Source organism: Octopus sinensis, linkage group LG29 (genome assembly GCF_006345805.1).
Source record: "Octopus sinensis linkage group LG29, ASM634580v1, whole genome shotgun sequence".
Classification (NCBI taxonomy): Eukaryota; Metazoa; Mollusca; class Cephalopoda; order Octopoda; family Octopodidae; genus Octopus; species Octopus sinensis.
Genome location: NC_043025.1, coordinates 10,857,543 through 10,885,042, shown reverse-complemented (window position 1 = coordinate 10,885,042; position 27,500 = coordinate 10,857,543). Strand labels below are relative to the sequence as shown.

Here is a 27,500-nt window from a genome sequence, read left to right as displayed (position 1 = left end):
CGTTGAGAATGATGAATATTCATATTAGCGAATTCCATATAGCACATTTTTAGAGTTATTACATATTATAAGAACCAATTTGAATCAGAAGAGGAATAAGCGTGTTGAGCGTTACTTTACGTGTAATATGTTAAAATTCAACCACACCCCCAGAAACGGCCGTAGGAGTATTTACTAACATATTTACCTAACATATTTATCTAACATATTCACATCAGTAATGGAACTCAAAATATTTACATTGTTTCAGTAGTCATATCTCTGGCAGAGATATGACGATTGTAAAAATATGAGTCCACTCTTGTAAAAATCTTAAAATTTCTTCTGCAAAATCCCATCATTAAATGGTGAGTAATTTCTCCTGAATTCGCGCTTGAATGATTTGCTTGAGTGCTGAACATTAAAAATATCAGGAGCCAAGTTTCAGCAATAGTCATCCCTGTGCTTGAGGAAACCTGTTGAGTCAAGTGCATGTACATGAACATCGAACCAAATATCAATGGAAACAGTAGTTGTGATACCTGTGCCGGTGACACATAAAAAGCACCATCCGAACGTGGCCGTTGCCAGTGCAGCCTCCACTGGCTTCTGTGCCGGTGGCACATAAAAAGCACCATCTGAACGTGACCGATGCCAACCCTGCCTCGAATGGCTTCTGTGCCGGTAGCACATAAAAAAAGCACCAACCAATCGTGGCCGATGCCAGACCCCTCTGGCACCTGTGCAGGTGACACGTAAAAAGCACCTACTACACTCGCGGAGTGGTTGGCGTTAGGAAGGGCATCTAGCTGTAGAAAGACTGCCAGATCAGACTGGAGCCTGGGGCAGCCCCTGGCTCCCCAGACCCCGGTCGAACCGTCCAACCCGTGCTAGCGCGGAAAACGGACATTAAACGATGATGATGATGATGATGAATATACAAGATTCACCTTCTTTGTTACCTTTGTTCCATTGAATTTATCTCCTGATGGAAATATTCTGCTTGCCTGTCACTTGTGTCACCAAAATTGTAAGGGAATTTAGGAAGGTGACCGTGGAAATTGTGCAGTTTTATCCTCATATTTGTTCCCAACTTTTGAAAGTTTACCAGCCTGTTGTCGACTATTTCGATATAGTTGACTGCATTCCTGTTGCCCAGAAAGTGATACTCTTTTACTCTTTTACTCTTTTACTTGTTTCAGTCATTTTGACTGCGGCCATGCTGGAGCACCGCCTTTAGTCGAGCAACTCGACCCCGGGTCTTATTCTTTTGTAAGCCCAGTACTTATTCTATCGGTCTCTTTTTGCCGAACCGCTAAGTAACGGGGGACATAAACACACCAGCATCGGTTGTCAAGCAATGCTAGGGAGACAAACACAGACACACAAACACACACACGCATATATATATATATACATATATACGACGGGCTTCTTTCAGTTTCCGTCTACCAAATCGACTCACAAGGCTTTGGTCGGCCCGAGGCTATAGTAGAAGACACTTGCCCAAGGTTCCACGCAGTGGGACTGAACCCGGAACCATGTGGTTAGTAAGCAAGCTACTTACCACACAGCCACTCCTATACAACTATTAGAAATAAATTCTATACTATTGCTTTAAAGCAATTCATTGAATTTACAAAGTTCCATCTTCCATCATTCTTCTGATCTGAAGATCATCAAATACTCCAGGTTTATCTTTTCATTGATCAGAGTGGGAAATGCTCTGCAAATACAGTGAAAGTATCGTCTGCTTTTATCCAGAGATTTAACAAACTACTACGTAATACTAAGTTTGATACGGGGTAGGCATAAAGTTGACTGCGTTCCTGTTGCCCAGAAAGTGATATACAACTATTAGAAATAAATTCTATACTATTGCTTTAAAGCAATTCATTGAATTTACAAAGAAGAGAGAGTTCCTGAGAGTTACGAGCTATTCGACTTCCATCAGTCTTCTGGTCTGAAGATCATCAAATGCTAAGTTCGATATGGAGTAGGCATAAAATGATTTTTCCCAGTTGAACTAGAGACTATTCAGCCGTATTAAATGACCCTGGAACTAAAGCTTTATGCGGCCATGCTTTGACCAGCCAGTGTATTTCTCTCGCTCTGCCGACTCACATATATAAATTTCGTATTAAATTTTCCATGCAAAGAATTAATTTCTGCTATCTGTAGTTTCTTTCTAATGGTATAGACAACTCAATATGAAAGCCATTGTTATTGTTTTACGTGTTTATTAACTTTTCATGTTATACGGACTGTCCACATTCAGCGTAGTGATACATAATTACTTCAGTCACAGTTCGTAATGTTGCTAACAAAATAGTGCCAAAAGTGGGGATGTATTCTACATACGTATAACTACTCTTTTACTCTTTTACTTGTTTCAGTCATTTGACTGTGGCCATACTGGAGCACCGCTTTTATTCGAGCAACTCGACCCCGGGACTTATTCTTTGTAAGCCCAGTACTTATTCTATCGGTCTCTTTTGCCGAACCGCTAAGTAACAGGGACATAAACACACCAGCATCGGTTGTCAAGCAATGCTAGGGGGACAAACACAGACATACACACACACAACACACACACACACACACACACACATACACATATATATATACATATATAAGATGGGCTTCTTTCAGTTTCCGTCTACCAAATCCACTCACAAGGCTTTGGTCGGCCCGAGGCTATAGTAGAAGACACTTGCCCAAGGTGCCATGCAGTGGGACTGAACCCAGAACCATGTGGTTGGTAAGCTAGCTACTTACTACACAGCCACTCCTGCGCCATGTCTATACACATAGACATGAATGTGTAACAATTTCTCTGAAAAATAATATAAATCCATACAGACAGAGAGACATGAAGACATGCGGACGGATGGACAGACAGGTAAACAGTTGGATGAAGGAATGGATGGGTGGATGTAAATGGAAATATAGCTGAAATTCCACAGCTTTATATTCAAGTGGAAAAGAACATTTTCAGATGTCTGTGATAATTCCTTCTAATTTATGTCATGACTGACTTCGGTCTAATGGATGGAAGCATTCTGTCGGTTACGACGACGAGGGTTCCGGTTGATCCGATCAACGGAACAGCCTGTAAGTGTAAATGGCTGAGTACTCCACAGACACGGGTACCCTTAACGTAGTTCTCGGGGATATTCAGCGTGACACAGAGAGTAACAAGGCCGGCCCTTTGAAAAACAGGTACAACAGAAACAGGAAGTAAGAGTGAGAGAAAGTTGTGGTGAAAGAGTACAGCAGGGATCACTACCATCCCCTGCCGGAGCCTCGTGGAGCTTTAGGTGTTTTCGCTCAATAAATACTCACAACGCCCGATCGGTCTGGGAATCGAAACCGCGATCCTATGACCGCGAGTCCGCTGCCCTAACCACTGGGCCATTGCGCCTCCACTGACTCATGCTTCGAGAGGGTACAATAGTCCTAGTCGTATGCCCGTGTCAGAGATCAACAGCAGGGGGGAGTTTTAAAAGTGATTAATTACTCTTTTACTCTTTTACTTGTTTTAGTCATTTGACTGCGGCCATGCTGGAGCACCGCCTTTTAGTCGAGCAAATCGACCCCACGACTTATTCTTTGCAAGCACAGTACTTATTCTATCGGTCTGTTTTGCCGAACCGCTAAGTGACGGGGACGTTAAACACACCAGCATCGGTTGTCAAGCGATGCTAGGGGGAACAACACAGACACACAAACATACACACACATACATATATATATATATATATATTTATATATATATATATACGACAGGCTTCTTTCAGTTTCCATCTACCAAATCCACTCACAAGGCATTGGTCGGCCCGGGGCTATAGCAGAAGACACTTGCCCAAGATGCCACGCAGTGGGACTGAACCCGGAACCATGTGGTTGGTAAGCAAGCTACTTACCACACAGCCACTCCTGGCAAAATTTAGCGAAAAAGACGTCAATGACTGCAGCCATGCATTTACAAGTTGTTTTACTCTTTTACTCTTTTACTTGTTTCAGTCATTTGACTGTGGCCATGCTGGAGCACCACCTTTTAACCTAGCAAATTGATCCCAAGACTTATTCTTTGTAAGTCTAGTACTTATTCTTTCGGTCCCTTTTGCCGAACCGCTAAGTTACGGGGACGTAAACACACCAGCATCGGTTGTCAAGCGATGTTGGGGGGACAAACACATACACATACACATATACACATACATATATATACATATATACGACGGGCTTCTTTCAGTTTCATCTACCAAATCCACTCACAAGGCTTTAGTCAGCCCAAGGCTATAGTAGAAGACACTTGCCCAAGGTGCCACGCAGTGGGACTGAACCCGGAACCATGTGGTTGGTAAGCAAGCTACTTACCACACAGCCACTCCTGCGCCTATAAATATATATATGATGGGCTTCTTTCAGTTTCCGTCTACCAAATCCATTCACAAGGCTTTGGTTAGCCCGAGGCTATAGTAGAAGACACTTGCCCAAGGTGCCACGCAGTGGGACTGAACCCGGAGCCATGTGGTTGGTAAGCAAGCTACTTACCACACAGCCACTCCTGCGCCTATATATATATATATATATATATGATGGGCTTCTTTCAGTTTCCGTCTACCAAATCCACTCAAGGCTTTGGTCGGCCCGAGGCTATAGTAGAAGACACTTGCCCAAGGTGCCACGCAGTGGCTCTGAACCCGGAACCATGTGGTTGGTAAGCAAGCTACTTACCACACAGCCACTCCTGCGCCTATATATATATATATGATGGGCTTCTTTCAGTTTCCGTCTACCAAATCCACTCACAAGGCTTTGGTCGGCCCGAGGCTATAGTAGAAGACACTTGCCCAAGGTGCCACGCAGTGGCTCTGAACCCGGAACCATGTGGTTGGTAAGCAAGCTACTTACCACACAGCCACTCCTGCGCCTATATATATATATATATATATGATGGGCTTCTTTCAGTTTCCGTCTACCAAATCCACTCACAAGGCTTTAGTCAGCCCAAGGCTATAGTAGAAGACACTTGCCCAAGGTGCCACGCAGTGGGACTGAACCCGGAACCATGTGGTTGGTAAGCAAGCTACTTACCACACAGTCACTCTTGCACCTATATATACATATATATATATTTATCACTTACCGTCTTTTGATGTAAGACTCATGCTACACGGCTTGACTTGTTTGATCAGCTCCTTGAAATTAAATTTAAAAAATGACTGGATAGATTAAGCATTACTAATGTTAGATCAATACTAAGACACAAAGGAAAATACTTCTATGAATGAACTGTAAAATACGTAGGATAATGATGAAACTATTCTCTTTCATTCTCTTTTACTTGTTTCGGTCATTTGACTGCGGCCATGCTGGAGCACCGCCTTTTAGTCGATCAAATCGACCCCGGGACTTATTCTTTGTAAGCGGAACGATGTGGTTGGTAAGTAAGCTACTTACCACACAGCCACTCCTTTTGCCGAACCGCTAAGTTACGGGGACGTAAAACACACCAACATCGGTTGTCAAGCGATGTTGGGGTGACAAACACAGACATACACACAGATACACACACACACACACACACACACACACACACACACACACACACACACACACATCTATATACATATATACGACGGGCTTCTTTCAGTTTCCGTCCACCAAATCCACTCACAAGGCATTGGTCGGCCGAGGCTATAGCAGAAGACACTTGCCCAAGGTGCCGCGCAGTGGGACTGAACCCGGAACGATGTAGTTGGTAAGTAAGCTACTTACCACACAGCCACTCCTTTTGCCGAACCGCTAAGTTACGGGGACGTAAAACACACCAACATCGGTTGTCAAACGATGTTGGGGGGACAAACACAGACACACACAGTCACAAACACACACAACACACACACACACACACACATATATATATATACATATATACATATATACGACGGGCTTCTTTCAGTTTCCGTCTACTAAATCCACTCACAAGGCTTTGCTCAGGCCGAGGCTATAGTAGAAGACACTTGCCCAAGGTGCCACGCAGTGGGACTGAACCCGGAACGATGTGGTTGGTAAGCAAGCTACTTACCACACAGCCACTCCTCCGCCCATATGTTAAAAAGTTGCTACAAGTTGATTTTTCCATCAATAAGAATCGATCACTTCTTTAATCGTAATTACATTTTTGATTTACCTGAAATTGCTGCTCTAAGATTGATCCTCTTGTCGAATCATTTGTTTGTTTTATTCTAGAGAATTCTTTTGGAATGTCGTCGACATCGATGTCGTAATCTGCTGTGATAATGTTCTCGACTAAGACATCGTATATGAACTCCAGCTGCATCTGAAAACAGAGATGAATGAGTCTGAAATTGCATGAACACAGTGTTGTCAGCAAGCAGTGGATTTTGATATAAAAATCAGTCGAGTTTGTGTGTGTGTGTGTGTGTGTGTGTGTGTGTGTGTGTGTGTGTGTGTGTGTGTGTGTGTGTGGTGTGTGTGTGTGATTTTAAAATATTGTGACACCTGTGAAGACCTGTTGAGGCAAGTGAAAGTCAAATCGAAGTCAAATCGAATAAAATCAATATAGATGAACATCAATGGAATTTATACCCTTGTGGTACCAGTGCCGGTGGCACATAAGAAAACCATTCGAACGGGACCGTAGCCTGTACCGCATTGACTGGCCTCCATGCTGTGGGCACGTAACAAACACCATCCGATCGTAGCTGTTCGCCAGCTCGTCTGGCACTGTGTCGGTGGCACATAAAAAACACCATCCGAGCGTGGCCGTCTGCCAGCCTCATTTGCACCTGTGTCGGTGGCACATAAAACAACCATCCGAGCGTGGCCGTCTGCCAGCCTCGTCTGGCACCTGTGTCGGGGGGCACATAAAAAGCACCATCCGAGCGTGGCCGTCTGCCAGCCTCGTCTGGCACCTGTGTCGGCGGCACATAAAAAACACCATCCGAGCGTGGCCGTCTGCCAGCCTCGACTGGCACCTGTGTCGGTGGCACATAAAATCACCCACTACACTCTCGGAGTGGTTGGCGTTAGGAAGGGCATGCAGCTGTAGAAACACTGCCAGATCTGACTGGCCTGGTGCAGCCTTCGGGCTTGCCAGACCCCAGTTGAACCGTCCAACCCATGCTAGCATGGAAAGCGGACGTTAAACGATGATGATGATGATGATGATGTTTTTCTTTTCTTTTTCTAAACACATTTTTGTATGAGATATTATTGCTTCACAATTATGAGGGATTTCATTGATTGTCTGATTCAGTAATAACTCATCATCATCATTGTTCGACCGTGGTCAGACAATGAATTTACATGCTACGCCAGACTTCACAGTCCATCATGCATTACGGAGCTGTTGCTGGATGCCTGTATCCCTGGAGATTACATCAGGGTAGGAAGTGTGCGCCCTCTGGTATCGAGACCGTGGTCGGGACAATGAATTTACCATGCTACGCCAGACTTCACGGTCCATAGCATTACGGAGGTCCTGTTGCTGGATGCCTGTATCCCTGGAGATTACATCAGGGTAGGAGAGTGTGCGCCCTCTGGTATCGAGACCGTGGTCGAGACAATGGAATTTACCATGCTACGCCAGACTTCACGGTCCATCATACATTACGGAGGTCCTGTTGCTGGATGCCTGTATCCCTGGAGATTACATCGGGTAGGAGAGTGTGCGCCCTCTGGTATCGAGACCGTGGTCGAGACATGGAATTTACCATGCTACGCCAGACTCACGGTCCATCATAGCATTACGGAGGTCCTGTTGCTGGATGCCTGTATCCCTGGAGATTACATCAGGGTAGGAGAGTGTGCGCCCTCTGGTATTGCGAGTAGATGGCTTCCAGAGGAGAAGAGTAGAAATTACTTCTTTTTCAGCTCTACAACAATGTCCAGCAAACTGGACTCTCCTACCTTTCACAAGAGATGACACAGGGGGTAGTTTCCCATATATTTGCATTTTGGTTGGATGGCGCCTCCACGAGAGAATAACTACCCCATACCCTGAATATATTCTTACGGAACATTTAAATGTAATAAGTATAAAAACGAACAGATTTGACAAGCACCTAGTGCAGTTTCAGACAGCTTCAAGTCATAATGGGAGGGAGAGAGAGAGAGAGAGAGAGAGAGAGAGAGAGAGAGAGAGAGAGAGAAGAATCATTCTGAAAACAGGACAGGCATTTAATTTATAGATTGAAGAATTATAGGTGAAGCTAACCTCAGCCAAATTTGAAATCAGAGCGCAGGCATAATCACGAACACTGCAAAGCAATTTGCCCGAAGTTTTGTAACGTTTCTGCCATTTCATCACCTTTTCTAAAAATTGCCAAATTATAGAATATGGCACCAATAGCCATTGCCGTTTGGAGAAAAGGTGAAAGCAAATCCAAAGAAGAGAGAGTTCCTGAGAGTTACGAGCTATTCGACGACTAAGTATTTTCTCGGATCTTTTCGGTTTGAACGGCAATTTTTTCTAGCGGTGTCATATGAAATTGTCACCCATAATTATGACCCTAGTATCGATCTATAGCATTTCAATCAGTTTTAGGGTTAGGGTTAGGGTGGGGGAAGGGTATCTTTGTTTTTTCACAAATGTAAATAAAACCAATCTGTTTCTTAAACGAGGAACATATTCATACTGCACAGAATGCTTTTTACCTCAATAGACATCATTGATTGGTTGAAATTGCAGAAATTGAAGAAAGAAACAAGAAATATCTTACAAACTATAGAATTTTCTCAATAAAGCCAAGAGAAAAAGATGTTTTATGAACACATTCTACCAGTATACGAAGTTTAAAAGTGTTTAGTTAGGTGGAAATTATTTTAAAGAACTGCCCGTCAAACCGAAAAGATCCTGTTTCTTAAACGAGGGACATATTCATACGGCACATAATGTTTTCACCTCAATAGACGTCATTGATTGGTTGAAATTGCAGAAATTGAAGAAAAAACAACAAATATCTTAGAAACTATAGAATTTTCTCAAGAAAGCCTGGAGGAAAAGATGTTTTATAAACACCTTCTACCAGTATACGAAGTTTAAAAGTGTTTAGTTACGTGGAAATTATTTTAAAAAACTGCCATTCAAACCGAAAAGATCCAAACTCGGGACATATTCATACGGCACAGAATATTTTCACCTCAATAGACGTCATTGATTGGTTGAAATTGCAGAAATTGAAGAAAAAAGCAACAAATATCTTACAAACCATAGAATTTTCTCAATAAAGCCAAGAGAAAAAGATGTTTTATAAACACATTTTACCAGTATACAAAGTTTAAAAGTGTTTAGTTACGTGGAAATTATTTAAAAGAACTGCCCGTCAAACCGAAAAGATCCTGTTTCTTAAACGATGGACATATTCATACGGCACATAATGTTTTCACCCCAATAGACTCCATTGATTGGTTGAAATTGCAGAAATTGAAGAAAAAACAACAAATATCTTAGAAACTATAGAATTTTCTCAAGAAAGCCAAGAGGAAAAGATATTTTATAAACCCATTCTACCAGTATACGAAGTTTAAAAGTGTTTAGTTACGTGGAAATTATTTTAAAAAACTGCCCGTCAAACCTAAAAGATCCTGTTTCTTAAACGACGGACATATTCATACGGCACATAATGTTTTCACCTCAATAGACTCCATTGATTGGTTGAAATTGCAGAAATTGAAGATAAACAACAACAAATATCTTACAAACTCTAGAATTTTCTCAATATAGCCAAGAGAAAAATATGTTTTATAAACACATTCTACCAGTATACGAAGTTTAAAAGTGTTTAGTTACGTGGAAATTATTTTAAAAAACTGCCCGTCAAACCTAAAAGATCCAAACGAGGGACATATTCATACGGCACAGAATGTTTTCACCTCAATAGACTCCATTGATTGGTTGAAATTGCAGAAATTGAAGAAAAAACAACAAATATCTTACAAACTATAGAATTTTCTCAAGAAAGCCAAGAGGAAAAGATGTTTTATAAACACTTTCTACAAGTATACAAAGTTTAAAATTTTTTAGTTACGTGGAAATTATTTTTAAAAACTACCGTTCAAACCGAAAAGATCCAAACGAGGGACATATTCATACGCTACAGAATGTTTTCACCTCAATAGACTCCATTGATTGGTTGAAATTGCAGAAATTGAAGAAAAAAACAACAATATCTTACAAACTATAGAATTTTTCAAGAAGCCAGAGGAAAAGAATGAGGTGTTTTATAAACCATTCTACCAGTATACGAAGTTTAAAAGTGTTTAGTTACGTGGAAATTATTTTTAAAAACTACCGTTCAAACCGAAAAGATCCAAACGAGGGACATATTCATACGGCACAGAATGTTTTTTTTACCTCGATAGACGTCATTGATTGGTTGAAATTGCATTTAGTTACGTGGAAATTATTTTAAAAAACTGCCGGTCAAACCGAAAAGATCCATTGCCTCTTATTTACTTTGTCATTTACTCACCCTTTTCTGAACCAAATGCATCCTGTCCTCGCGGAGCTTTTTGATACATGCCAGTACATCAACAGCTTCATTATTCAACATTTCATTTAGAAGAATGTCAATGCAAATGTAAGATCCGGTACGACCAACACCAGCACTGAAAAGGTAAGAGGATGATTATGGTAGCTTCTCTTTTACTCTTTGACTTGTATCAGTCATTTTGACTGCGGCCATGCTGGAGCACCGCCTTTATAGTCGAGCAAATCGACCCCCCCCCGAGCTCATTCTTTTGTAAGCCTAGTACTTATTCTATCGGTCTCTTTTTGCCGAACCGCTTTGTTACGGGGACGTAAACACACCAGCATTGGTTGTCAAGCAATGCTGGTAGACAAACACAAACATATATATACATATACATACATACATACATACATACATACATACATACATACATACATATATATACATACATACATACATACACACACACATACATACATACATACATACATACATATATACATATATATATATATATATATATATATATATATATATATATATATATATATATACAGATATACGACGGGCTTCGTTCAGTTTCCGTCTACCAAAACCACTGACAAGGCTTTGGTCGGCCGCCGAGGCTATAGTAGAAGACACTTGCCCAAGGTGCCACGCAGTGGGACTGAACCCGGAACCATGTGGCTGGTAAACAAGCTACTTACCACACAGCCACGCCTGCGCCTTAGTATAAAATATAATGACAAGATATGGAAAAGACTCCAACAGGGACAATGTTTTATCTGTAAAGAACACAATGCGAAACACCCACTTTCTAATTATTGATATTGGCTCCTGATAAACATTTGTTTATCCTATTGTCACCAATGCTTTACGTATTTGGTGCCCCTGCACACCCATTGCTTGGATATAACACTTGTATCCATTGCTTGGATATAACACAGGTAACGGATACTGGGAGTATATACAGATATTTTATTCCTTAGTCAGTTGCTACAACCGCTAACTCTCTCTCTCCCTCTCTCTCTGTATATATATAGATATGCATACATACATACATACATACATACATACATACATACACACAACATACATATATATATATATATATATATATATATATATATATTATATATATATTATATATATACATACATATATATATATATAATATGAAAATTATGTATTAATAGGAAACCTCTATAAATGGCTAATGATTTGGCAATTAGTAGAAATTTACTATAGTTTTAAGTGACCGAAGACATTTTCATGGTACTGCATATTCATATAATCTCTCTATATATAAACGGCAAAATGTCTGTCTGTGTGTGTGTGTGTCCTTTATACAAATCCACAATTTTTCAGTTAGAGGGCTCGCACTTTCTGTGGTCATTCAAAACCGTCCAAGGGTGGTCGTGCACATCTTTACATTTCCCCAGTCTCCCCACAAAGCCATTAAATATATAAATGGTAAAATGTCTGTCTGTGTGTGTGTTCTTTATACAAATTCACAATTTTTCAGTTAGAGGGCTCGCACTTTCTGTGGTCATTCAAAACCGTTCAAGGGTGGTCGTGCACATCTTTACATTTCCCCAGTCACCCAACAAAGCCATTAAAAAAATCAATAGAAGTGAATTTTCTATCCAAAACCTAATCAAAATGCCCAAAACTTGATACGCCAATTGAATGCCAGCTAGCTGTATGTGATTGGTCGGAGATTTGGACAGTACTCGCATATATGTGCGCACGCACACAGCTGTATATAATCTTACTCTTTACTCTTTTACTTGTTTCAGTTATTTGACTGCGGCCATGCTGGAGCACCGCATTTAATCGAGCAACTCGACCCCGGGACTTATTATTTTGTAAGCCTAGTACTTATTCTATTGGTCTGTTTTGCCGAACCGCTAAGTGACGGGGACATAAACACACCAGCATCGGTTGTCAAGCAATGCTAAGGGGACAAGCACAGACACACAAACGCACACACACATATACATATATATACATATATACGACGGGCTTCTTCCAGTTTTCGTCTACCAAATCCACTCACATGGCTTTTGTCGGCCCGGGGCTATAGCAGAAGACACTTGCCCAAGGTGCCACGCAGTGGGACTGAACCCGGAACCATGTGGTTGGTAAACAAGCTACTACCACACAGCCGCTCCTACACCTATATATATATATATATATATATATATATATATATATATACGATGGGCTTCTTTCAGTTTCCGTCTACCAAATCCACTCACAAGACTTTGGTCGACCCGAGGCTATAGTAGAAGACACTTGCCCAAGGTGCCACTCAGTGGGACTGAACCCGTAACCATGTGGTTGGTAAACAAGCTACTTACCACACAGCCACTCCTATGCATGCACTAGCACTATGACCTGGCAACACTGTAAAATACAAATCATGTTGATATAATAATAGATGCAAACCTGCAATGTACGACCAAAGGGTATGATATCTCTTCTCTGTTTTTCAAAGCGTTTCTGAATTCTAAGATGTATTCAGCGTGTTGGGGAATGTCGTGGTCTGGCCATTTTTTAAAGAAGTATTGATCGATTGTCCAGCTTCCATCCTGATCAACTCCTGTCTGTAAATAAACGTAAAGAGGTTTGAAATGAACAACATTGGAGATTATAAATGAACCACATACAATGCAATATTTGTTTCTGTTGTTGTTTGTCCCTTCTCGAGCCATGCCTGGCTCATAAGGGCCGGTTTCCCGGTTTCCTTGGCGTATAAGTTCACCATGACCTTCTGTCGGAACCATGAGGAGCTTAGGTGTTTTCGCTCATAAGCATAAACATCGCCCGGTCTGAGATTTGAACCCACGATCCTTCGACCGCAAGTCCGCTGCTCTTACCACTAAATGTTCCTTCTCGAGGAATACCAGGCTCATAAGGGCCAGTTTCCCGGTTTCTTGGCGTATAGGTTCCCCACCTGGACGGGACGCCGGTCCATCGCAGGTGAGCTGCAAAATGCAGGAGGAAAAAGTGAGAGAAAGTTGTGGCAAAAGAGTCAGCAGAAGTTCACCATGACCTTCTGTCGGAACCGTGAGGAGCTTAGGTGTTTTCGCTCATAAACATACACATCGCCCGGTCTGAGATTTGAACCCGTGATCCCTGGACCGCAAGTCTGCTGTTCTAACCACTAGGCCATGTGCCTCCACACAATGCAATATGATAATGCTGCAATATATTCTTATAATACTGATTTTGATACTTTTGTTATAATTACTTATTTCTTTATTACCCACAAGGGGCTAAACATAGAGGGGACAAACAAGGACAGACAAACGAATTAATTCGATTATATCGACCCCAGTGCGTAACTGGTACTTAATTTATCAACCCCGAAAGGATGAAAGGCAACGTCGACCTCGGTGGAATTTGAACTCAGAACGAAACGGCAGACGAAATACAGCTATGCATTTCGCCCGGCGTGCTAACGGTTCTGCCAGCTCGTCGCCTTCTTTTGCTATAATTACTCTATAACCAAATCTTTTCATGGCTTAACGAAATGTCAATTTTTAAAACAAAGAACTCAGTGTGTTTCTGATTAGATGTAGACTTTAAAACGAATTAGTGCTTTCTTCGGTGTGATAGAGACAATTTGGTTGGTCACATTCTTGTAGCATTTAAATGATACTGCCCATCTGGCTAGGTATGTAGGCAAACATTGGTCCTGCCCGGACCATTCGTATATATATATATATATATATATATATATAGTTAATCCAAACAAGAAAAAACAAAAAAAACACAGCAACGCGAGGACGTGGAACAAATAAAGTATTATTGGACGCTCAGGAAAGAAGGGAAGAAGGAGGGTTTAACGTTTCGAGCGGAGCTCTTCGTCGGAAACAAAGGAGAAGGAAAGATCCCGAGAAGGGAAGACAGAGGAAAAAAATTGCTGGCGGTGCTCACGAGGTCACACACACACACATATATATATACATATCTATATATATAAAACTGTAGTTGTGTGAGTGTCTGTCCCCTTCGATTTAGATTCCTAACTACTCCCACATTTTGCGGTGCAGCTTAACCAAATTCGGGTATCTTATAGTCGTGATTCATATCGAGCCCGTCTGAGTATTAGCGCGCGTCTACGATGAGTCTACGATTTTAAAAATAATTTAACATCATTTTTTATTCCATTTTAATGCATAATTTTTCGTGTGTCGATGGCGGCGGAGTTGGCGTCCACGGTCACAGCTGCACCTGTTAGCTTCTCCCCCTTCTTCCCTCCCTCCTGAAGATGTGGGGAAGGGAGTGTAAGGAAATTAATGTCGTAAAGCGTTGTCAAGGAGACCAGCGTTCTTTTAGAACAACGACTTCATGGCTTGAAGACACCAAAACAGAAGTGGCTAAGAAAGCCCGAATTGGCATCTATAAGGGAAGTAACTCTCTAAAAATGCTTATATAGTTATTTCCCTTACAAACCCGAGCAACGCCGGGCGATACTGCTAGTCTTTATATATAAAAGTGAAGTTGTGTGTCTGTCTCCTACGATTTAGATTCCTAACTACTCCCACATTTTGCGGTGCAGTTTAACCAAAACCGGGTATCTTATAGTCGTGATTCATATCGAGCCCTTCTGGGTATTAGCGCGCATCTACGATGAGTCCACGATTTAAAAAAAAATTTGCCATCATTTTTTTCCATTTTAATGCATTTTTTCGCTATTATATAAGGGACGTAACTCTCTAAAAATGTCTACGATGAGTTAACGATTTAAAAAAAATTACAATCATTTTTTGGCTATAACTCTCTAAAAATGCTTATATAGTTATTTCCCTTACAAACCCGAGCAACGCCGGGCGATACTGCTAGTATATATATATATAATAATAATAATATTAGGGAATAAATCCAAACTTACAGGGAAAAATTAGATTTAGGATTAAATCCATGATATATATAAAAATAAATAAATAAATAAATTAATTAATTAATTAATAAAATAATATATAATTATAAAAATATACATACATACATATATATATATATTTGTATATATATATAAAATTTATAAGTTTAAATTATTTAGATAATTTTTTATTTTCAACTTTTATATTTTTAAATTAATTTTATGTATTGGCTTATGTTTTTCATTGTTTGATTTGCCTAATAGTGGTTTTATCTCTAATTTAATATAATATATATATATATAATATATATACCAATTAAGGACTGAACACAAAAAGTGGACAATCAACATGCTAGATATAGACGTCAAATCGCCATTCTCCACAAAAGATTATGTTCTCAAATCAAAGCTGAAACTGATCAGTACATGGGTAATTATTTTATTTCGTATATTTTCACTTGTTTATTGCTTTGGTTTTGTGCTGAGTTTGATTTGAGAACATAATCTTTTGTGGAGAATGGCGATTTGACGTCTATATCTAGCATGTTGACTGTCCACTTTTCGTGTTCAGTCCTTAATTGGTATATATAGATATTTTAATCTTCGGATTCTTTTGTAATATGCTAGACCACTGGTTTTAATTGATAAATATCAATTTTTACCCTTAATTAATATATATATACACGATGGCCTTCTTTCAATTTCCGTTTACAATGTTTTGGTCGGCCCGATTCTCTAATAGAAAACACTTATCCAAGGTGTCACACAGCGGGACTGAACCCGGAACAATCTGATTGGGGAACAAACTTATTTTACTGAACGCTGATTTCAAAGTGCTACCGTTTTAGACCTTTTAAGCATGGAAGCACTCCGTCGGTTACGACGATGAGGGTTCCGGTTGATCCGATCAACGGAACAGCTTGCTCGTGAAATTAACGTGCAAGTGGCTGAGCACTCCACAGACACGTGTACCCTTAACGTAGTTCTCGGGGATATTCAGCGTGACACAGAGAGTGACAAGGCCGGCCCTTTGAAATACAGGTACAACAGAAACAGGAAGTAAGAGTGAGAGAAAGTTGTTTTGAAAGAGTACAGCAGGGATCACCACCGTCCCCTGCTGGAGCCTCGTGGACCTTTAGGTGTTTTTGCTCAATAAACACTCACAACGCCCGGTCTGGGAATCGAAAACGCGATCCTACGACCGCGAGTCCGCTGCCCTAACCACTGGGCCATTGCGCCTCCACCTTTTAAGCAGTACTATTTTTATAAAGCAAGAAATATTATGGAAAGCCTTACCTTTGAAATAAAGAATCTTCGGTGTATATAGGTGGAATGGCAGTTGGTTTCGATGTGCTTCACTTTGATGGTACCAAATGTCTCAGTATTCTTTTCATCCGGCCAATACTGCATATATTTCGTCTGCCAAGAAATGCTACTTTATTATTTTCATAATTAAACTGAGATGGAGAAGATGCTCATTCCATAATAAGACATTTTAAATTACTGAAAAACCGCTTTGGTGATTTTTTTTTTAATAACTGTATTTCGTATGTGAAGAAAATACGAGAATTGAAATTGGGAAAGTATTGGGAAAGGCGAAGCCGACATTGGTGGAATTTGAACTCAGAACGTAACGGCAGACGAAATACCTATTTCTTTACTACCCACAAGGGGCTACACACAGAGGGGACAAACAAGGACAGACAAACGGATTAAGTCGATTATATAGACCCCAGTGCGTAACTGGTACTTAATTTATCGACCCTGAAAGGATGAAAGGCAATGTTGACCTCGTCGTAATTTGAACTCAGAACGTAACGGCAGACGAAATACGGCCACGCATTTCGCCCCGCGTGCTAATGTTTCTGTGTTGGCAATATTTCACTCGTAAAATTTCTGAAATAAATAAAAGCGTATAAAACTATAAGTAATGGGTCCCTTAACTGGTTTGCCGTGTGGAAGTGAAGATATGGTGTTCACTTTTTAATTATTTAAATTTTTTTTTTACTACCCACAAGGGGTTAAACATAGTGGGGACAAACAAGGACAGACATAGGTATTAAGTCGATTGCATCGATCCCAGTGCGTAACTGGTACTTATGTAATCGACCCCGAAAGGATGAAAGGCAAAGTCGACCTCGGCGGAATTTGAACTCAGAACATAGCGGCAGACGAAATACCGCAAAGCATTTCGCCCGGCGTGCTAACGATTCTGCCAGCTCGCCGTCTTTAACTGTCATAATATAGAAACATTTCTCGTGGCACCAACACACAATTTACAGATGCTTTTTAATAATTTCCGCGAATTTTTCACGGATCCAGGTAGTACGATATTAATGCTATAAAATTATAATTAAAATCTGTATTTTTTACAACGAGTGGCTGTGTGGTAAGTAGCTTGCCTACCAACCACATGGCATCTTGGGCAAGTGTCTTCTGCTATAGCCCCGGGCCGACCAATGCCTTGTGAGTGGATTTGGTAGACGGAAACTGAAAGAAGCCTGTCGTATAATAATATATATATATATAATATATATATATATATATATATATATGTATATGTGTGTATGTGTGTGTGTTTGTGTGTGTGTGTTTGTCCCCCTAGCATCGCTTGACAACCGATGCTGGTGTGTTTACGTCCCCGTCACTTAGCGGTTCGGCAAAAGAAACCGATAGAATAAGTACTGGGCTTACAAAGAATAAGTCCCAGGGGGGGGGGTCGATTTGCTCGATTAAAGGCGGTGCTCCAGCATGGCCGCAGTCAAATGACTGAAACAAGTAAAAGAGTAAAAGAGTAAAAGAGTATACCTTTCCTGAGACATTCATATCTTTTAGTAGAACAATAGTATTACATTTTAATTGCCAAATCATCCTCCAAAAGTCTGTTACTGTACTTTGTGTAGGACCTATTCAAATAAAAGAAGTATAAAATAACACTGAATCAGAAATATTTAAAGAAATTTTTATAGGCGCAGGAGTGGCTGTGTGGTAAGTAGCTAGTTTACCAGCCACATGGTTCCGGGTTCAGTCCCACTGCGTGGCACCTTGGGCAAGTGTCTTCTGCTATAGTCTCGGGCCGACCAAAGCCTTGTGAGTGGATTTGGTAGACGGAAACTGAAAGAAGCCCGTCGTATATATGTATATTTATATATATATATGTGTGTGTATATGTTTGTGTGTCTGTGTTTGTCCCTCTAGCATTGCTTGACAACCGATGCTGGCGTGTTCATGTCCCCGTTACTTAGCAGTTCGGCAAAAGAGACCGATAGAATAAGTACTGGGCTTACAAAAAGAATAAGTCCCGGGGTCGAGTTGCTCCAGCATGGCCGCAGTCAAATAACTGAAACAAGTAAAGAGTAAAGAGTATTATTCCCTTTATTCTGTTCATTTTAAAATTTCCTTGTTATTTGTCATTATCATCATTGTTCGACCGTGGTCGAGACAAAGGAATTTACTATGCTACGCCAGACTTCACGGTCCATCATGGCATTACGGAGGTCCTGTTGCTGGATGCCTGTATCCCTGGAGATTACATCAGAATAGGAGAGTGTGCGTCCTCTGGTATTGCGAGTAGATGGCTTCCAGAGGAGAAGAGTAGAAATTACCGCGTTTTCAGCTCTACAACAATGTCCAGCAAACTGGACTCTTCTACGTGTCTGGACTTTTAACGTGTCTATGTGTGTGTGTGTGCGTTTATATGTGTGTGTGTGTGTGTATTTGTATATATATGTATATATATATCATCATTGTTCGACCGTGGTTGAGACAATGGAATTTATTCTGCTACGCCAAAATTCACGGTCCATCATGGCATTACGGAGGTCCTGTTGCTGGATGCCTGTATCCCTGGAGATTACATCAGGGTAGGAGAGTGTGCGTCCTCTGGTATCGCGAGTAGATGGCTTCCAGAGGAGAAGAGTAGAAATTACCTCTTTTTCAGCTCTGCAACAATGTCCAGCAAACTGGACTCTTCTACGTGTCTGGACTTTTAACGTGTCTATGTGGTGTGTGTGTGTTTATATCTGTGTGTATGTGTGTATTTGTATATATATGTATATATATATATCATCATCATTGTTTGACCGTGGTCGAGACAATGGAATTTACTATGCTACGCCAGACTTCACGGTCCATCATGGCATTACGGAGGTCCTGTTGCTGGATGCCTGTATCCCTGGAGATTACATCAGGGTAGGAGAGTGTGCGCCCTCTGGTATCGCGAGTAGATGGCTTCCAGAGGAGAAGAGTAGAAATTACCTCTTTTTCAGCTCTACAACAATGTCCAGCAAACTGGACTCTTCTACCTTTCACAAGAGATGATACAGGTGGTAATTTCCCATATATTTGCATTTTGGATGGATGACGCTTCCACGAGAGATTTTGAGCTCTCATAAGGAGGCGAGTGTAAGTTCCATCCAACCGCCTCTCAAGCTTCTTTGATAACGTTCAGGTTTCTGAGCCATATAATAGAACTGGTTCGACTGTGGTTTTGAAGATTTTAAGTTTGAAATCTCTACTTAGATTTGATGACCAGATCTTATGCATGTCATTACAGGCTGACCAGGCCATATTCTTTCTAGTTAGAAAATCTTTTCCAGATGATGATATGTATGTATTTATTATTTGTACTAATCTGGCTAGCATGGTCCTGTACATTATATTTCCCGCAATCAATAAATTCCAAGTCATGCTCATGGCCTGAGAATTGCTTTTCAAAGGCTCAAACATTAGAAGCAATTGTCATTGAAAATTGGGGTTACTCCCGTATACACCAAATAGGCCAACAGCTGGGACAAAGGCACATGCAGGAGTGGTGATGTGAAACTCCTAAGATCACGGTGATTGCTCCATTATGACCATAGATGCATGGCTGAAACGAGTAAAAGAGCGTGTCTCACTCACAGCGGTACACTCTCTCCCCCTCTCTCACTCACACACACACAGAACAACACACCTTCTCTCTCTCACTCTCTCTCTCTCTCACTCTCTCTCTCTCTCTCTGACAACACACCTCTCTCATTCTCTCTCTCTCAGTTAAACACACTCTCACTAAAAAATAATGCGAGGAAAAGTAAATATCCATTCGCACAAAGCAACACACATCTAAAAATCTAAAACATGTCACACCATCTGTGGAACATAAGTGATATATTTCCGAAGCATAAACGAAATCGGATGAAATATATTGATTTTACTTGAGAACAAGCTAATAGTTGGTCACTACGCGATCGCGCGCACACACACATCTTTCGTCTGATACAGTATAGATTAATAACACTTACCTTGACAAGCAATATAACGTTGGTTCTGAAATAAAACAAAGTTAATTTTAAAAATTATTAACATGTCATTCATTTAATTTTTAAATATCAAACAATGAAATATATAATTTTATTCACTTTCAAACTTTCATACATTTTAATGGTCATGGTATTTTTATAGTTTTTGTTATAGCAAATCTTACTGTAAGATTATTGCTTTTGTAACTCATCTACAATGAGATTGAGCATTGAGGGTTATGAAATAAACACAGTAAGTCCAAAGAAACAGTCGTCATTTATAATACTCTCCCACTGACTACACTAGAAAATCTTTATATCTATCTTTATATAGGCGCAGGAGTCGCTGTGTGGCAAGTAGCTTGCTTACCAGCCACATGGTTCCAGGTTCAGTCCCACTGCGTGGCACCTTGGGCAAGTGCCTTCTACCATAGCCTCAGGCCAACCATAGCCTTGTGAGTGGATTTGGTAGACGGAAACTGAAAGAAGCCCGTCGTATATTTGTATATATCATCATCATCATCATCATCGTTTAACGTCCACTTTCCATGCTAGCATGGGTTACACGGTTCAACTGGGGTCTGGGAAGCCAGGAGGCTGCACCAGGCCCAGTCTGATCTGGCAGTGTTTCTACAGCTGGAAGCCCTTCCTAATGCCAACCACTCCGAGAGTGTAGTGGGTGCTTTTTATGTGCCACCCGCACAGGTGCCAGGCGAGGCTGGCAACGGCCACAATCGGATGGTGCTTATATATATATATGTTTGTGTGTCTGCGTTTGTTCCTCCAACATCGCTTGACAACCGATGCTGGTGTGTTTTACGTCCCCGTAACAAAGCGGTTCGGCAAAAGAGATCCGATAGAATAAGTACTAGGCTTACAAAGAATAAGTCCTAGGGTCGATTTGCTCGATTAAAGGCGGTGCTCCAGCATGGCCCCATGCAAATGACTGAAACAAGTAAAAGAGTAACTTATAGGAGGATAAAATGAAAGGGTTTTGACGTACACAGATGAAGTTTGCATTGATGTAATCTGAGGAAGAAATCTCGTCAGGTTGAAGTCTCACACGTGAATGGTCGTCTGAAATATGCAACGAAAAATTATGTATGTTAGTAAGATATTAGGATCTTTTCGGTTTGAACGGCAGTTTTTAACATAATTTCTAGGTAACTAAAAATTTTAAACTTTGTATACAGGTAGAATGTGTTTATAAAACAACTTTTTCTCTTGGCTTTATTGAGAAAATTCTATAGTTTGTAAGATATTTGTTGTTTTTTTTCTTCAATTTCTGCAATTTCAACCAATCAGTGACATCTATTGAGGTAAAAACATTCTGTAGCGTATGAATATGTCCCTTGTTTGGATCTTTTCCTTTTGACCGGCAGTTTTTTAAAAAATAATTTCCACGTAACTAAACACTTTTAAACTTCGTATACTGGTAGAATATGTTTATAAAACATCTTTTTCTCTTGGCTTTATTGAGAAAATTCTATAGTTTGTAAGATATTTGTTTTTTTCTTCAATTTCTTCAATTTCAACCAATCAATGACGTCTATTGGGGTGAGCAACATTCTGTGCCGTATGAATATGTCCCTCGTTTAAGAACCAAATTGGATTTATTTACATTTGTGAAGAAAAAAAGATACCCTTCCCCCACCCCTAACCCTAACCCTAACCATAACTAACCCTAACCCTAAAACAGATTGAAATGCAATAGATCAATTCTAGGGTTTATAATTATGAGTGACAATTTCATATGACCCCACTAGAAATAAATGAGGCATTCTAGATTAATTGATTTACTTCGAACATAGAAGTGTCACATAATCCTTTCTAATGAAGGCACAAGGCCTTGAAATTTTGCGGGAGGGGACTATTCAATCCATTGATTCCAGTGTTTCACTGGTACTTAATTTATCGATCCCGAAAGGATGAAGGCAAAATCGACCACGGCAGAATTTGAACTCGGAATGTAGCAACAGGCAAAATACCGCTAAGTATTTCGTCCAGAAGTGTTACATAATGGAAGAACTTTGTTCAGAATGTAGCAACAGGCAAAATATCGCTAAGTATTTCGTCCAGAAGTGTTACATAATGGAAGAACTTTGTTCAGAATGTAGCAACAGGCAAAATACCGATAAGTATTTCGTCCAGAAGTGTTACATAATGGAAGAACTTTGTTCAGAATGTAGCAACAGGCAAAATACCGCTAAGTATTTCGTCCAGAAGTGTTACATAATGGAAGAACTTTGTTCAGAATGTAGCAACAGGCAAAATACCGCTAAGTATTTCGTCCAGAAGTGTTACATAATGGAAGAACTTTGTTCAAATGTAGCAACAGCAAAATACCGCTAGTATTTCGTCCAGAAGTGTTACATAATGGAAGAACTTTGTTCAGAATGTAGCACAGGCAAAATACCGCTAAGTATTTCGTCCAGAAGTGTTACATAATGGAAGAACTTGTTCAGAATGTAGCAACAGGCAAAATATCGCTAAGTATTTCGTCCAGAAGTGTTACATAATGGAAGAACTTTGTTCAGAATGTAGCAACAGGCAAAATACCGCTAAGTATTTCGTCCAGAAGTGTTACATAATGGAAGAACTTTGTTCAGAATGTAGCAACAGGCAAAATATCGCTAAGTATTTCGTCCAGAAGTGTTACATAATGGAAGAACTTTGTTCAGAATGTAGCAACAGGCAAAATACCGCTAAGTATTTCATCCAGAAGTGTTACATAATGGAAGAACTTTGTTCAGAATGTAGCAACAGGCAAAATACCGCTAAGTATTTCGTCCAGAAGTGTTACATAATGGAAGAACTTTGTTCAGAATGTAGCAACAGGCAAAATACCGCTAAGTATTTCGTCCAGAAGTGTTACATAATGGAAGAACTTTGTTCAGAATGTAGCAACAGGCAAAATACCGCTAAGTATTTCATCCAGAAGTGTTACATAATGGAAGAACTTTGTTGATTTTTTTTCATAAATTTTTCTTTCATTTTCCAAGTGTTTCGAAATATTTCCCATTAAAATTATTAAGATTTCTCATCAATGTTCACCACAACTCTCTGTATCAATTCCGTTATTGTTAGAAAGATGAATATTTGCTGAGTTGGAAAGAAAGCTATCTTTTCAGGACATAACAAAGGCATGCATTTTATTTAATTTGTTTTCAATTGTATAGCGAACTAGCAGCATAGCCCGGCGTTGCCCGGGTATGTAAGAGCCCCTAGTAGGCAACGACTAATCCCAATCTAGTCCTTTCCCTCTAGGGAACGAATGCGCATGTGTAGGTTGCAATGTCTTCTCTTCACTCGAATACTTCTGTGTATACCATGTTCCTAGCTGTCCCTTTTGGACGATAAAAAGGTCGAGTTGTGTCCCCTAGACAGAAAATGTGTTGCATATAAAAAGCTTAGATTCTCGACCCCATGTCGAATTTATCGATTTTTCTCAGAACTGGGGGAACTTTTCAAAATTTTCGCTGCGTTAGTTTTGAATTATGACATTGGGCTATGTGTGTGTCAAGTTTCATCAGAATCGGTTGAAAGCCTTGGTCAGGGTGAGGGTACAACCTGACAGACAAACTGCCGTTTATATATAGAGATACGAGGCCTTACAATAGATGAATGAAATCAGTAGTTACATGGAAGTATAGTTTTATACTGATTCTTCTTTGCATTCTCAGGTTTCATTGCTTCATTATAAGGCATTGGAAAGAGTTTTGGTAGCCTCTGTGAATATAGGAAAAATAGAGTCGCACAGTGTTAGCAATAACATAAATAACAAGAATAAATTACAGAAAATCGTTCATAAATAACATTATTATTAGTGATACATATTTAGAATCTAGTAAGTAACAGGGATCTTTTCGGTTTGAACGGCAATTTTTTCTAGCGGTGTCATATGAAATTGTCACCCATAATTATGACCCTAGAATCGATCTATTGCATATCAATCTATTTTAGGGTTCGGGTTAGGGGTGGGGGAAGGGTATCTTTTTTTCTTCACAAATGTAAATAAACCCAATTTGTTTCTTAAACGAGGGACATATTCATACGGCACAGAATGTTGCTCACCCCAATAGACGTCATTGATTGGTTGAAATTGAAGAAATTGAAGAAAAAAACAAATATCTTACAAACTATAGAATTTTCTCAATAAAGCCAAGAGAAAAAGATGTTTTATAAACATATTCTACCAGTATACGAAGTTTAAAATTTTTTAGTTACCTAGAAATTATGTTGAAAACTGCCGTTCAAACCGAAAAGATCCAGTAATAGTAATTAATAATACACTACTAGCAATATAATTAGTGAAAAGCTATTAACAATATATTTAGCGACTCAATGGTCTTTGATCTGGGCACAAGAGCAGCATTTTTGTGGGGGAGTGGAGATAAGTCGATACTCTAGTTCCCAATTTTTTTTGCTATTTTATTTTATCGTCTCCGAAATGATCAAAGATGATCGCAGTGGGATTTGAACTCAGAATGTAAAGAATTCGATGAAATAACGCAAAGCAATTTTTTCTGGCGCAGTAACGATTCTGCCAGCTTACCACCATTGTCATACAGTAGTGATACGTTTGGAGGCGCAATGGCCCAGTGGTTAGGGCAGCGGACTCACAGTCATAGGATCGCAGTTTCGATTCCCAGACCGGGGGGGGGGGCTTGTGAGTGTTTATTGAGCGAAAACACCTAAAGCTCCACGAGGCTCCGGCAGTGATGGTGGTGATCCCTGCTGTACTCTTTCACCACAACTTTCTCTCACTCTTACTTCCTGTTTCTTTTGTACCTGTATTTCAAAGGGCCGGCCTTGTCACTCTCTGTGTCACGCTGAATATCCCCGAGAACTACGTTAAGAGTACACGTGCCTGTGGAGTGCTCAGCCACTTACACGTTAATTTCAGGAGCAGGCTGTTCCGTTGATTCGGATCAACCGGAACCCGCGTCGTCGTAACCGACGGAGTGCTTCCAAGTGATACGTTTAGTAAGAAAGTATTAACTAATAACAATACAGTAAATAATATGGAATGGAAGCACTCCGTCGGTTACGACGACGAGGGTTCCGGTTGATCCGAATCAACGGAACAGCCTGCTCGTGAAATTAACGTGTAAGTGGCTGAGCATTCCACAGACACGTGTACCCTTAACGTAGTTCTCGGGGATATTCAGCGTGACACGGAGAGTGACAAGGCCGGCCCTTTGAAATACAGGTACAACAGACACAGGAAGTAAGAGTGAGAGAAAGTTGTGGTGAAAGAGTACAGCAGGGATCACCACCATCCCCTGTCTTAGCCTCGTGGAGCTTTTAGGTGTTTTCGCTCAATAAACACTCACAACGCCCCCCCGGTCTGGGAATCGAAACTGCGATCCTATGACTGTGAGTCCGCTGCCCTAACCACTGGGCCATTGCGCCTCCACTGATTCTGTACTAACGATAGCAAATAATACATAAGTCAAAAAAACTATCACATTACTCTGAAATAATGATACGTTAATTTATAATGACACGAATAACGATAAAATGGTTTATGAATGAACAAAAACTGTTAAAATATTCATAGAAGACAGTCTCTGACCTGGAATTCCTTATTAAATGGTTCCTCTTCCTGTTTTTTATGTGCAACATATTCCAGTAGATTTTGCCTAAACGAAGAACCGGCCATGATGATGCATATACTCTGGCATTCGTCCAACGGTATTTCTCCAGAGAGATGTGCTATAACAAATAACAATGAATATTAATAAGAAAGAATTGTGCAAATATTCTAATATAAATACTTATAAATAAGTAGAAATACGCACTCTGGTGGAGGCACATGGCCTAGTGGTTAGAGCAACGGACTTGCGGTTGAGGGATCGTGGGTTCGAATCTCAGACCAGACGATGTGTGTGTGTTTATGGGCGAAACACCTGAGCTCCACACGGCTCCGGCAGAAGGTAATGGCGAAACTTCTGCTGACTCTTTCGCCACAACTTTCTCTCACTCTTTCCTTCTGCATCTTGCAGCTTACCTGCGACGGACCGGCGTCCTGTCCAGGTGAGGAGCCTATACGCCAAGGAAACCGGGAAACCGGCCCTTATGGGTCAGGCAAATAAATCAAGATTTATTTGAAGCAATATGTGGAGGCACATGGCCTAGTGGTTAGAGAAGCGGACTCGCGGTCGAGGGATCTTGGGTTCGAATCTCAACCAGACGATGTGTGTGTGTTTATGGGCGAAACACCTAAGCTCCACACAGCTCCGGCAGAAGGTAATGGTGAAACTTCTGCTGACTCTTTCGCCACAACTTTCTCTCACTCTTTCCTTCTGCATCTCGCAGCTCACCTGCGACGGACCGGCGTCCTGTCCAGGTGAGGAACCGATACGCCAAGGAAACCGGGAAACTGGCCCTTATGTTGTACCTGTATTTCAAAGGGCCGGCCTTGTCACTCTCTGTGTCATGCTGAATATCCCCGAGAACTGCGTTAAGGGTACACGTGTCTGTGGAGTGCTCAGCCACTTGCACGTTAATTTCACGAGCGGGCTGTTCCGTTGATTCGGGTCAACCGGAACCCTCGTCATCGTAACCGACGGAGTTCTTCCTTTCCTTGTCATCAATTGAGTATGATCACCCTTTGAACAACTGTAGCCTTAGTGTTTTTTTTTTTATATATGTCAACATTTTTGGTTCGCAAATGTCCTACATAAACCCGATTCTTTTTGCTTGGCAAGTAGAACATGTAGCGAAAGTATTGTTGAAGAAACTGCGAGTTAATAAACCTACCTGTCTCTTCAGAAATGCCTTCTGATAATATATTTCCCGATATTTTGGGAATTCTCACATCACGTTTTGCAACTGGCC

The 27,500-nt window shown here is 40.5% G+C and overlaps 1 protein-coding gene across 1 annotated transcript in view; it reads right to left on the bottom strand.

Annotated features, from left to right (window-relative positions):
- The window catches only part of LOC115226024 (receptor-type tyrosine-protein phosphatase T-like), a 92,115-nt gene that overhangs the window by 13,195 nt on the left and 51,420 nt on the right, over positions 1–27,500 (bottom strand). The window contains exons 12-22 of the mRNA XM_036514805.1: positions 27,423–27,500; positions 26,236–26,375; positions 24,299–24,386; positions 21,661–21,734; positions 20,661–20,685; positions 18,187–18,284; positions 16,675–16,797; positions 12,939–13,096; positions 10,488–10,623; positions 6,182–6,331; positions 5,135–5,186 (exon numbers count right to left, since the gene is read on the bottom strand). The exon at positions 27,423–27,500 is cut by the window's right edge and continues 8 nt beyond it. Of these exons, the coding sequence (XP_036370698.1) occupies positions 5,135–5,186; positions 6,182–6,331; positions 10,488–10,623; positions 12,939–13,096; positions 16,675–16,797; positions 18,187–18,284; positions 20,661–20,685; positions 21,661–21,734; positions 24,299–24,386; positions 26,236–26,375; positions 27,423–27,500 (1,122 nt within the window). The remainder of the gene's footprint in view (positions 1–5,134; positions 5,187–6,181; positions 6,332–10,487; positions 10,624–12,938; positions 13,097–16,674; positions 16,798–18,186; positions 18,285–20,660; positions 20,686–21,660; positions 21,735–24,298; positions 24,387–26,235; positions 26,376–27,422) is intronic.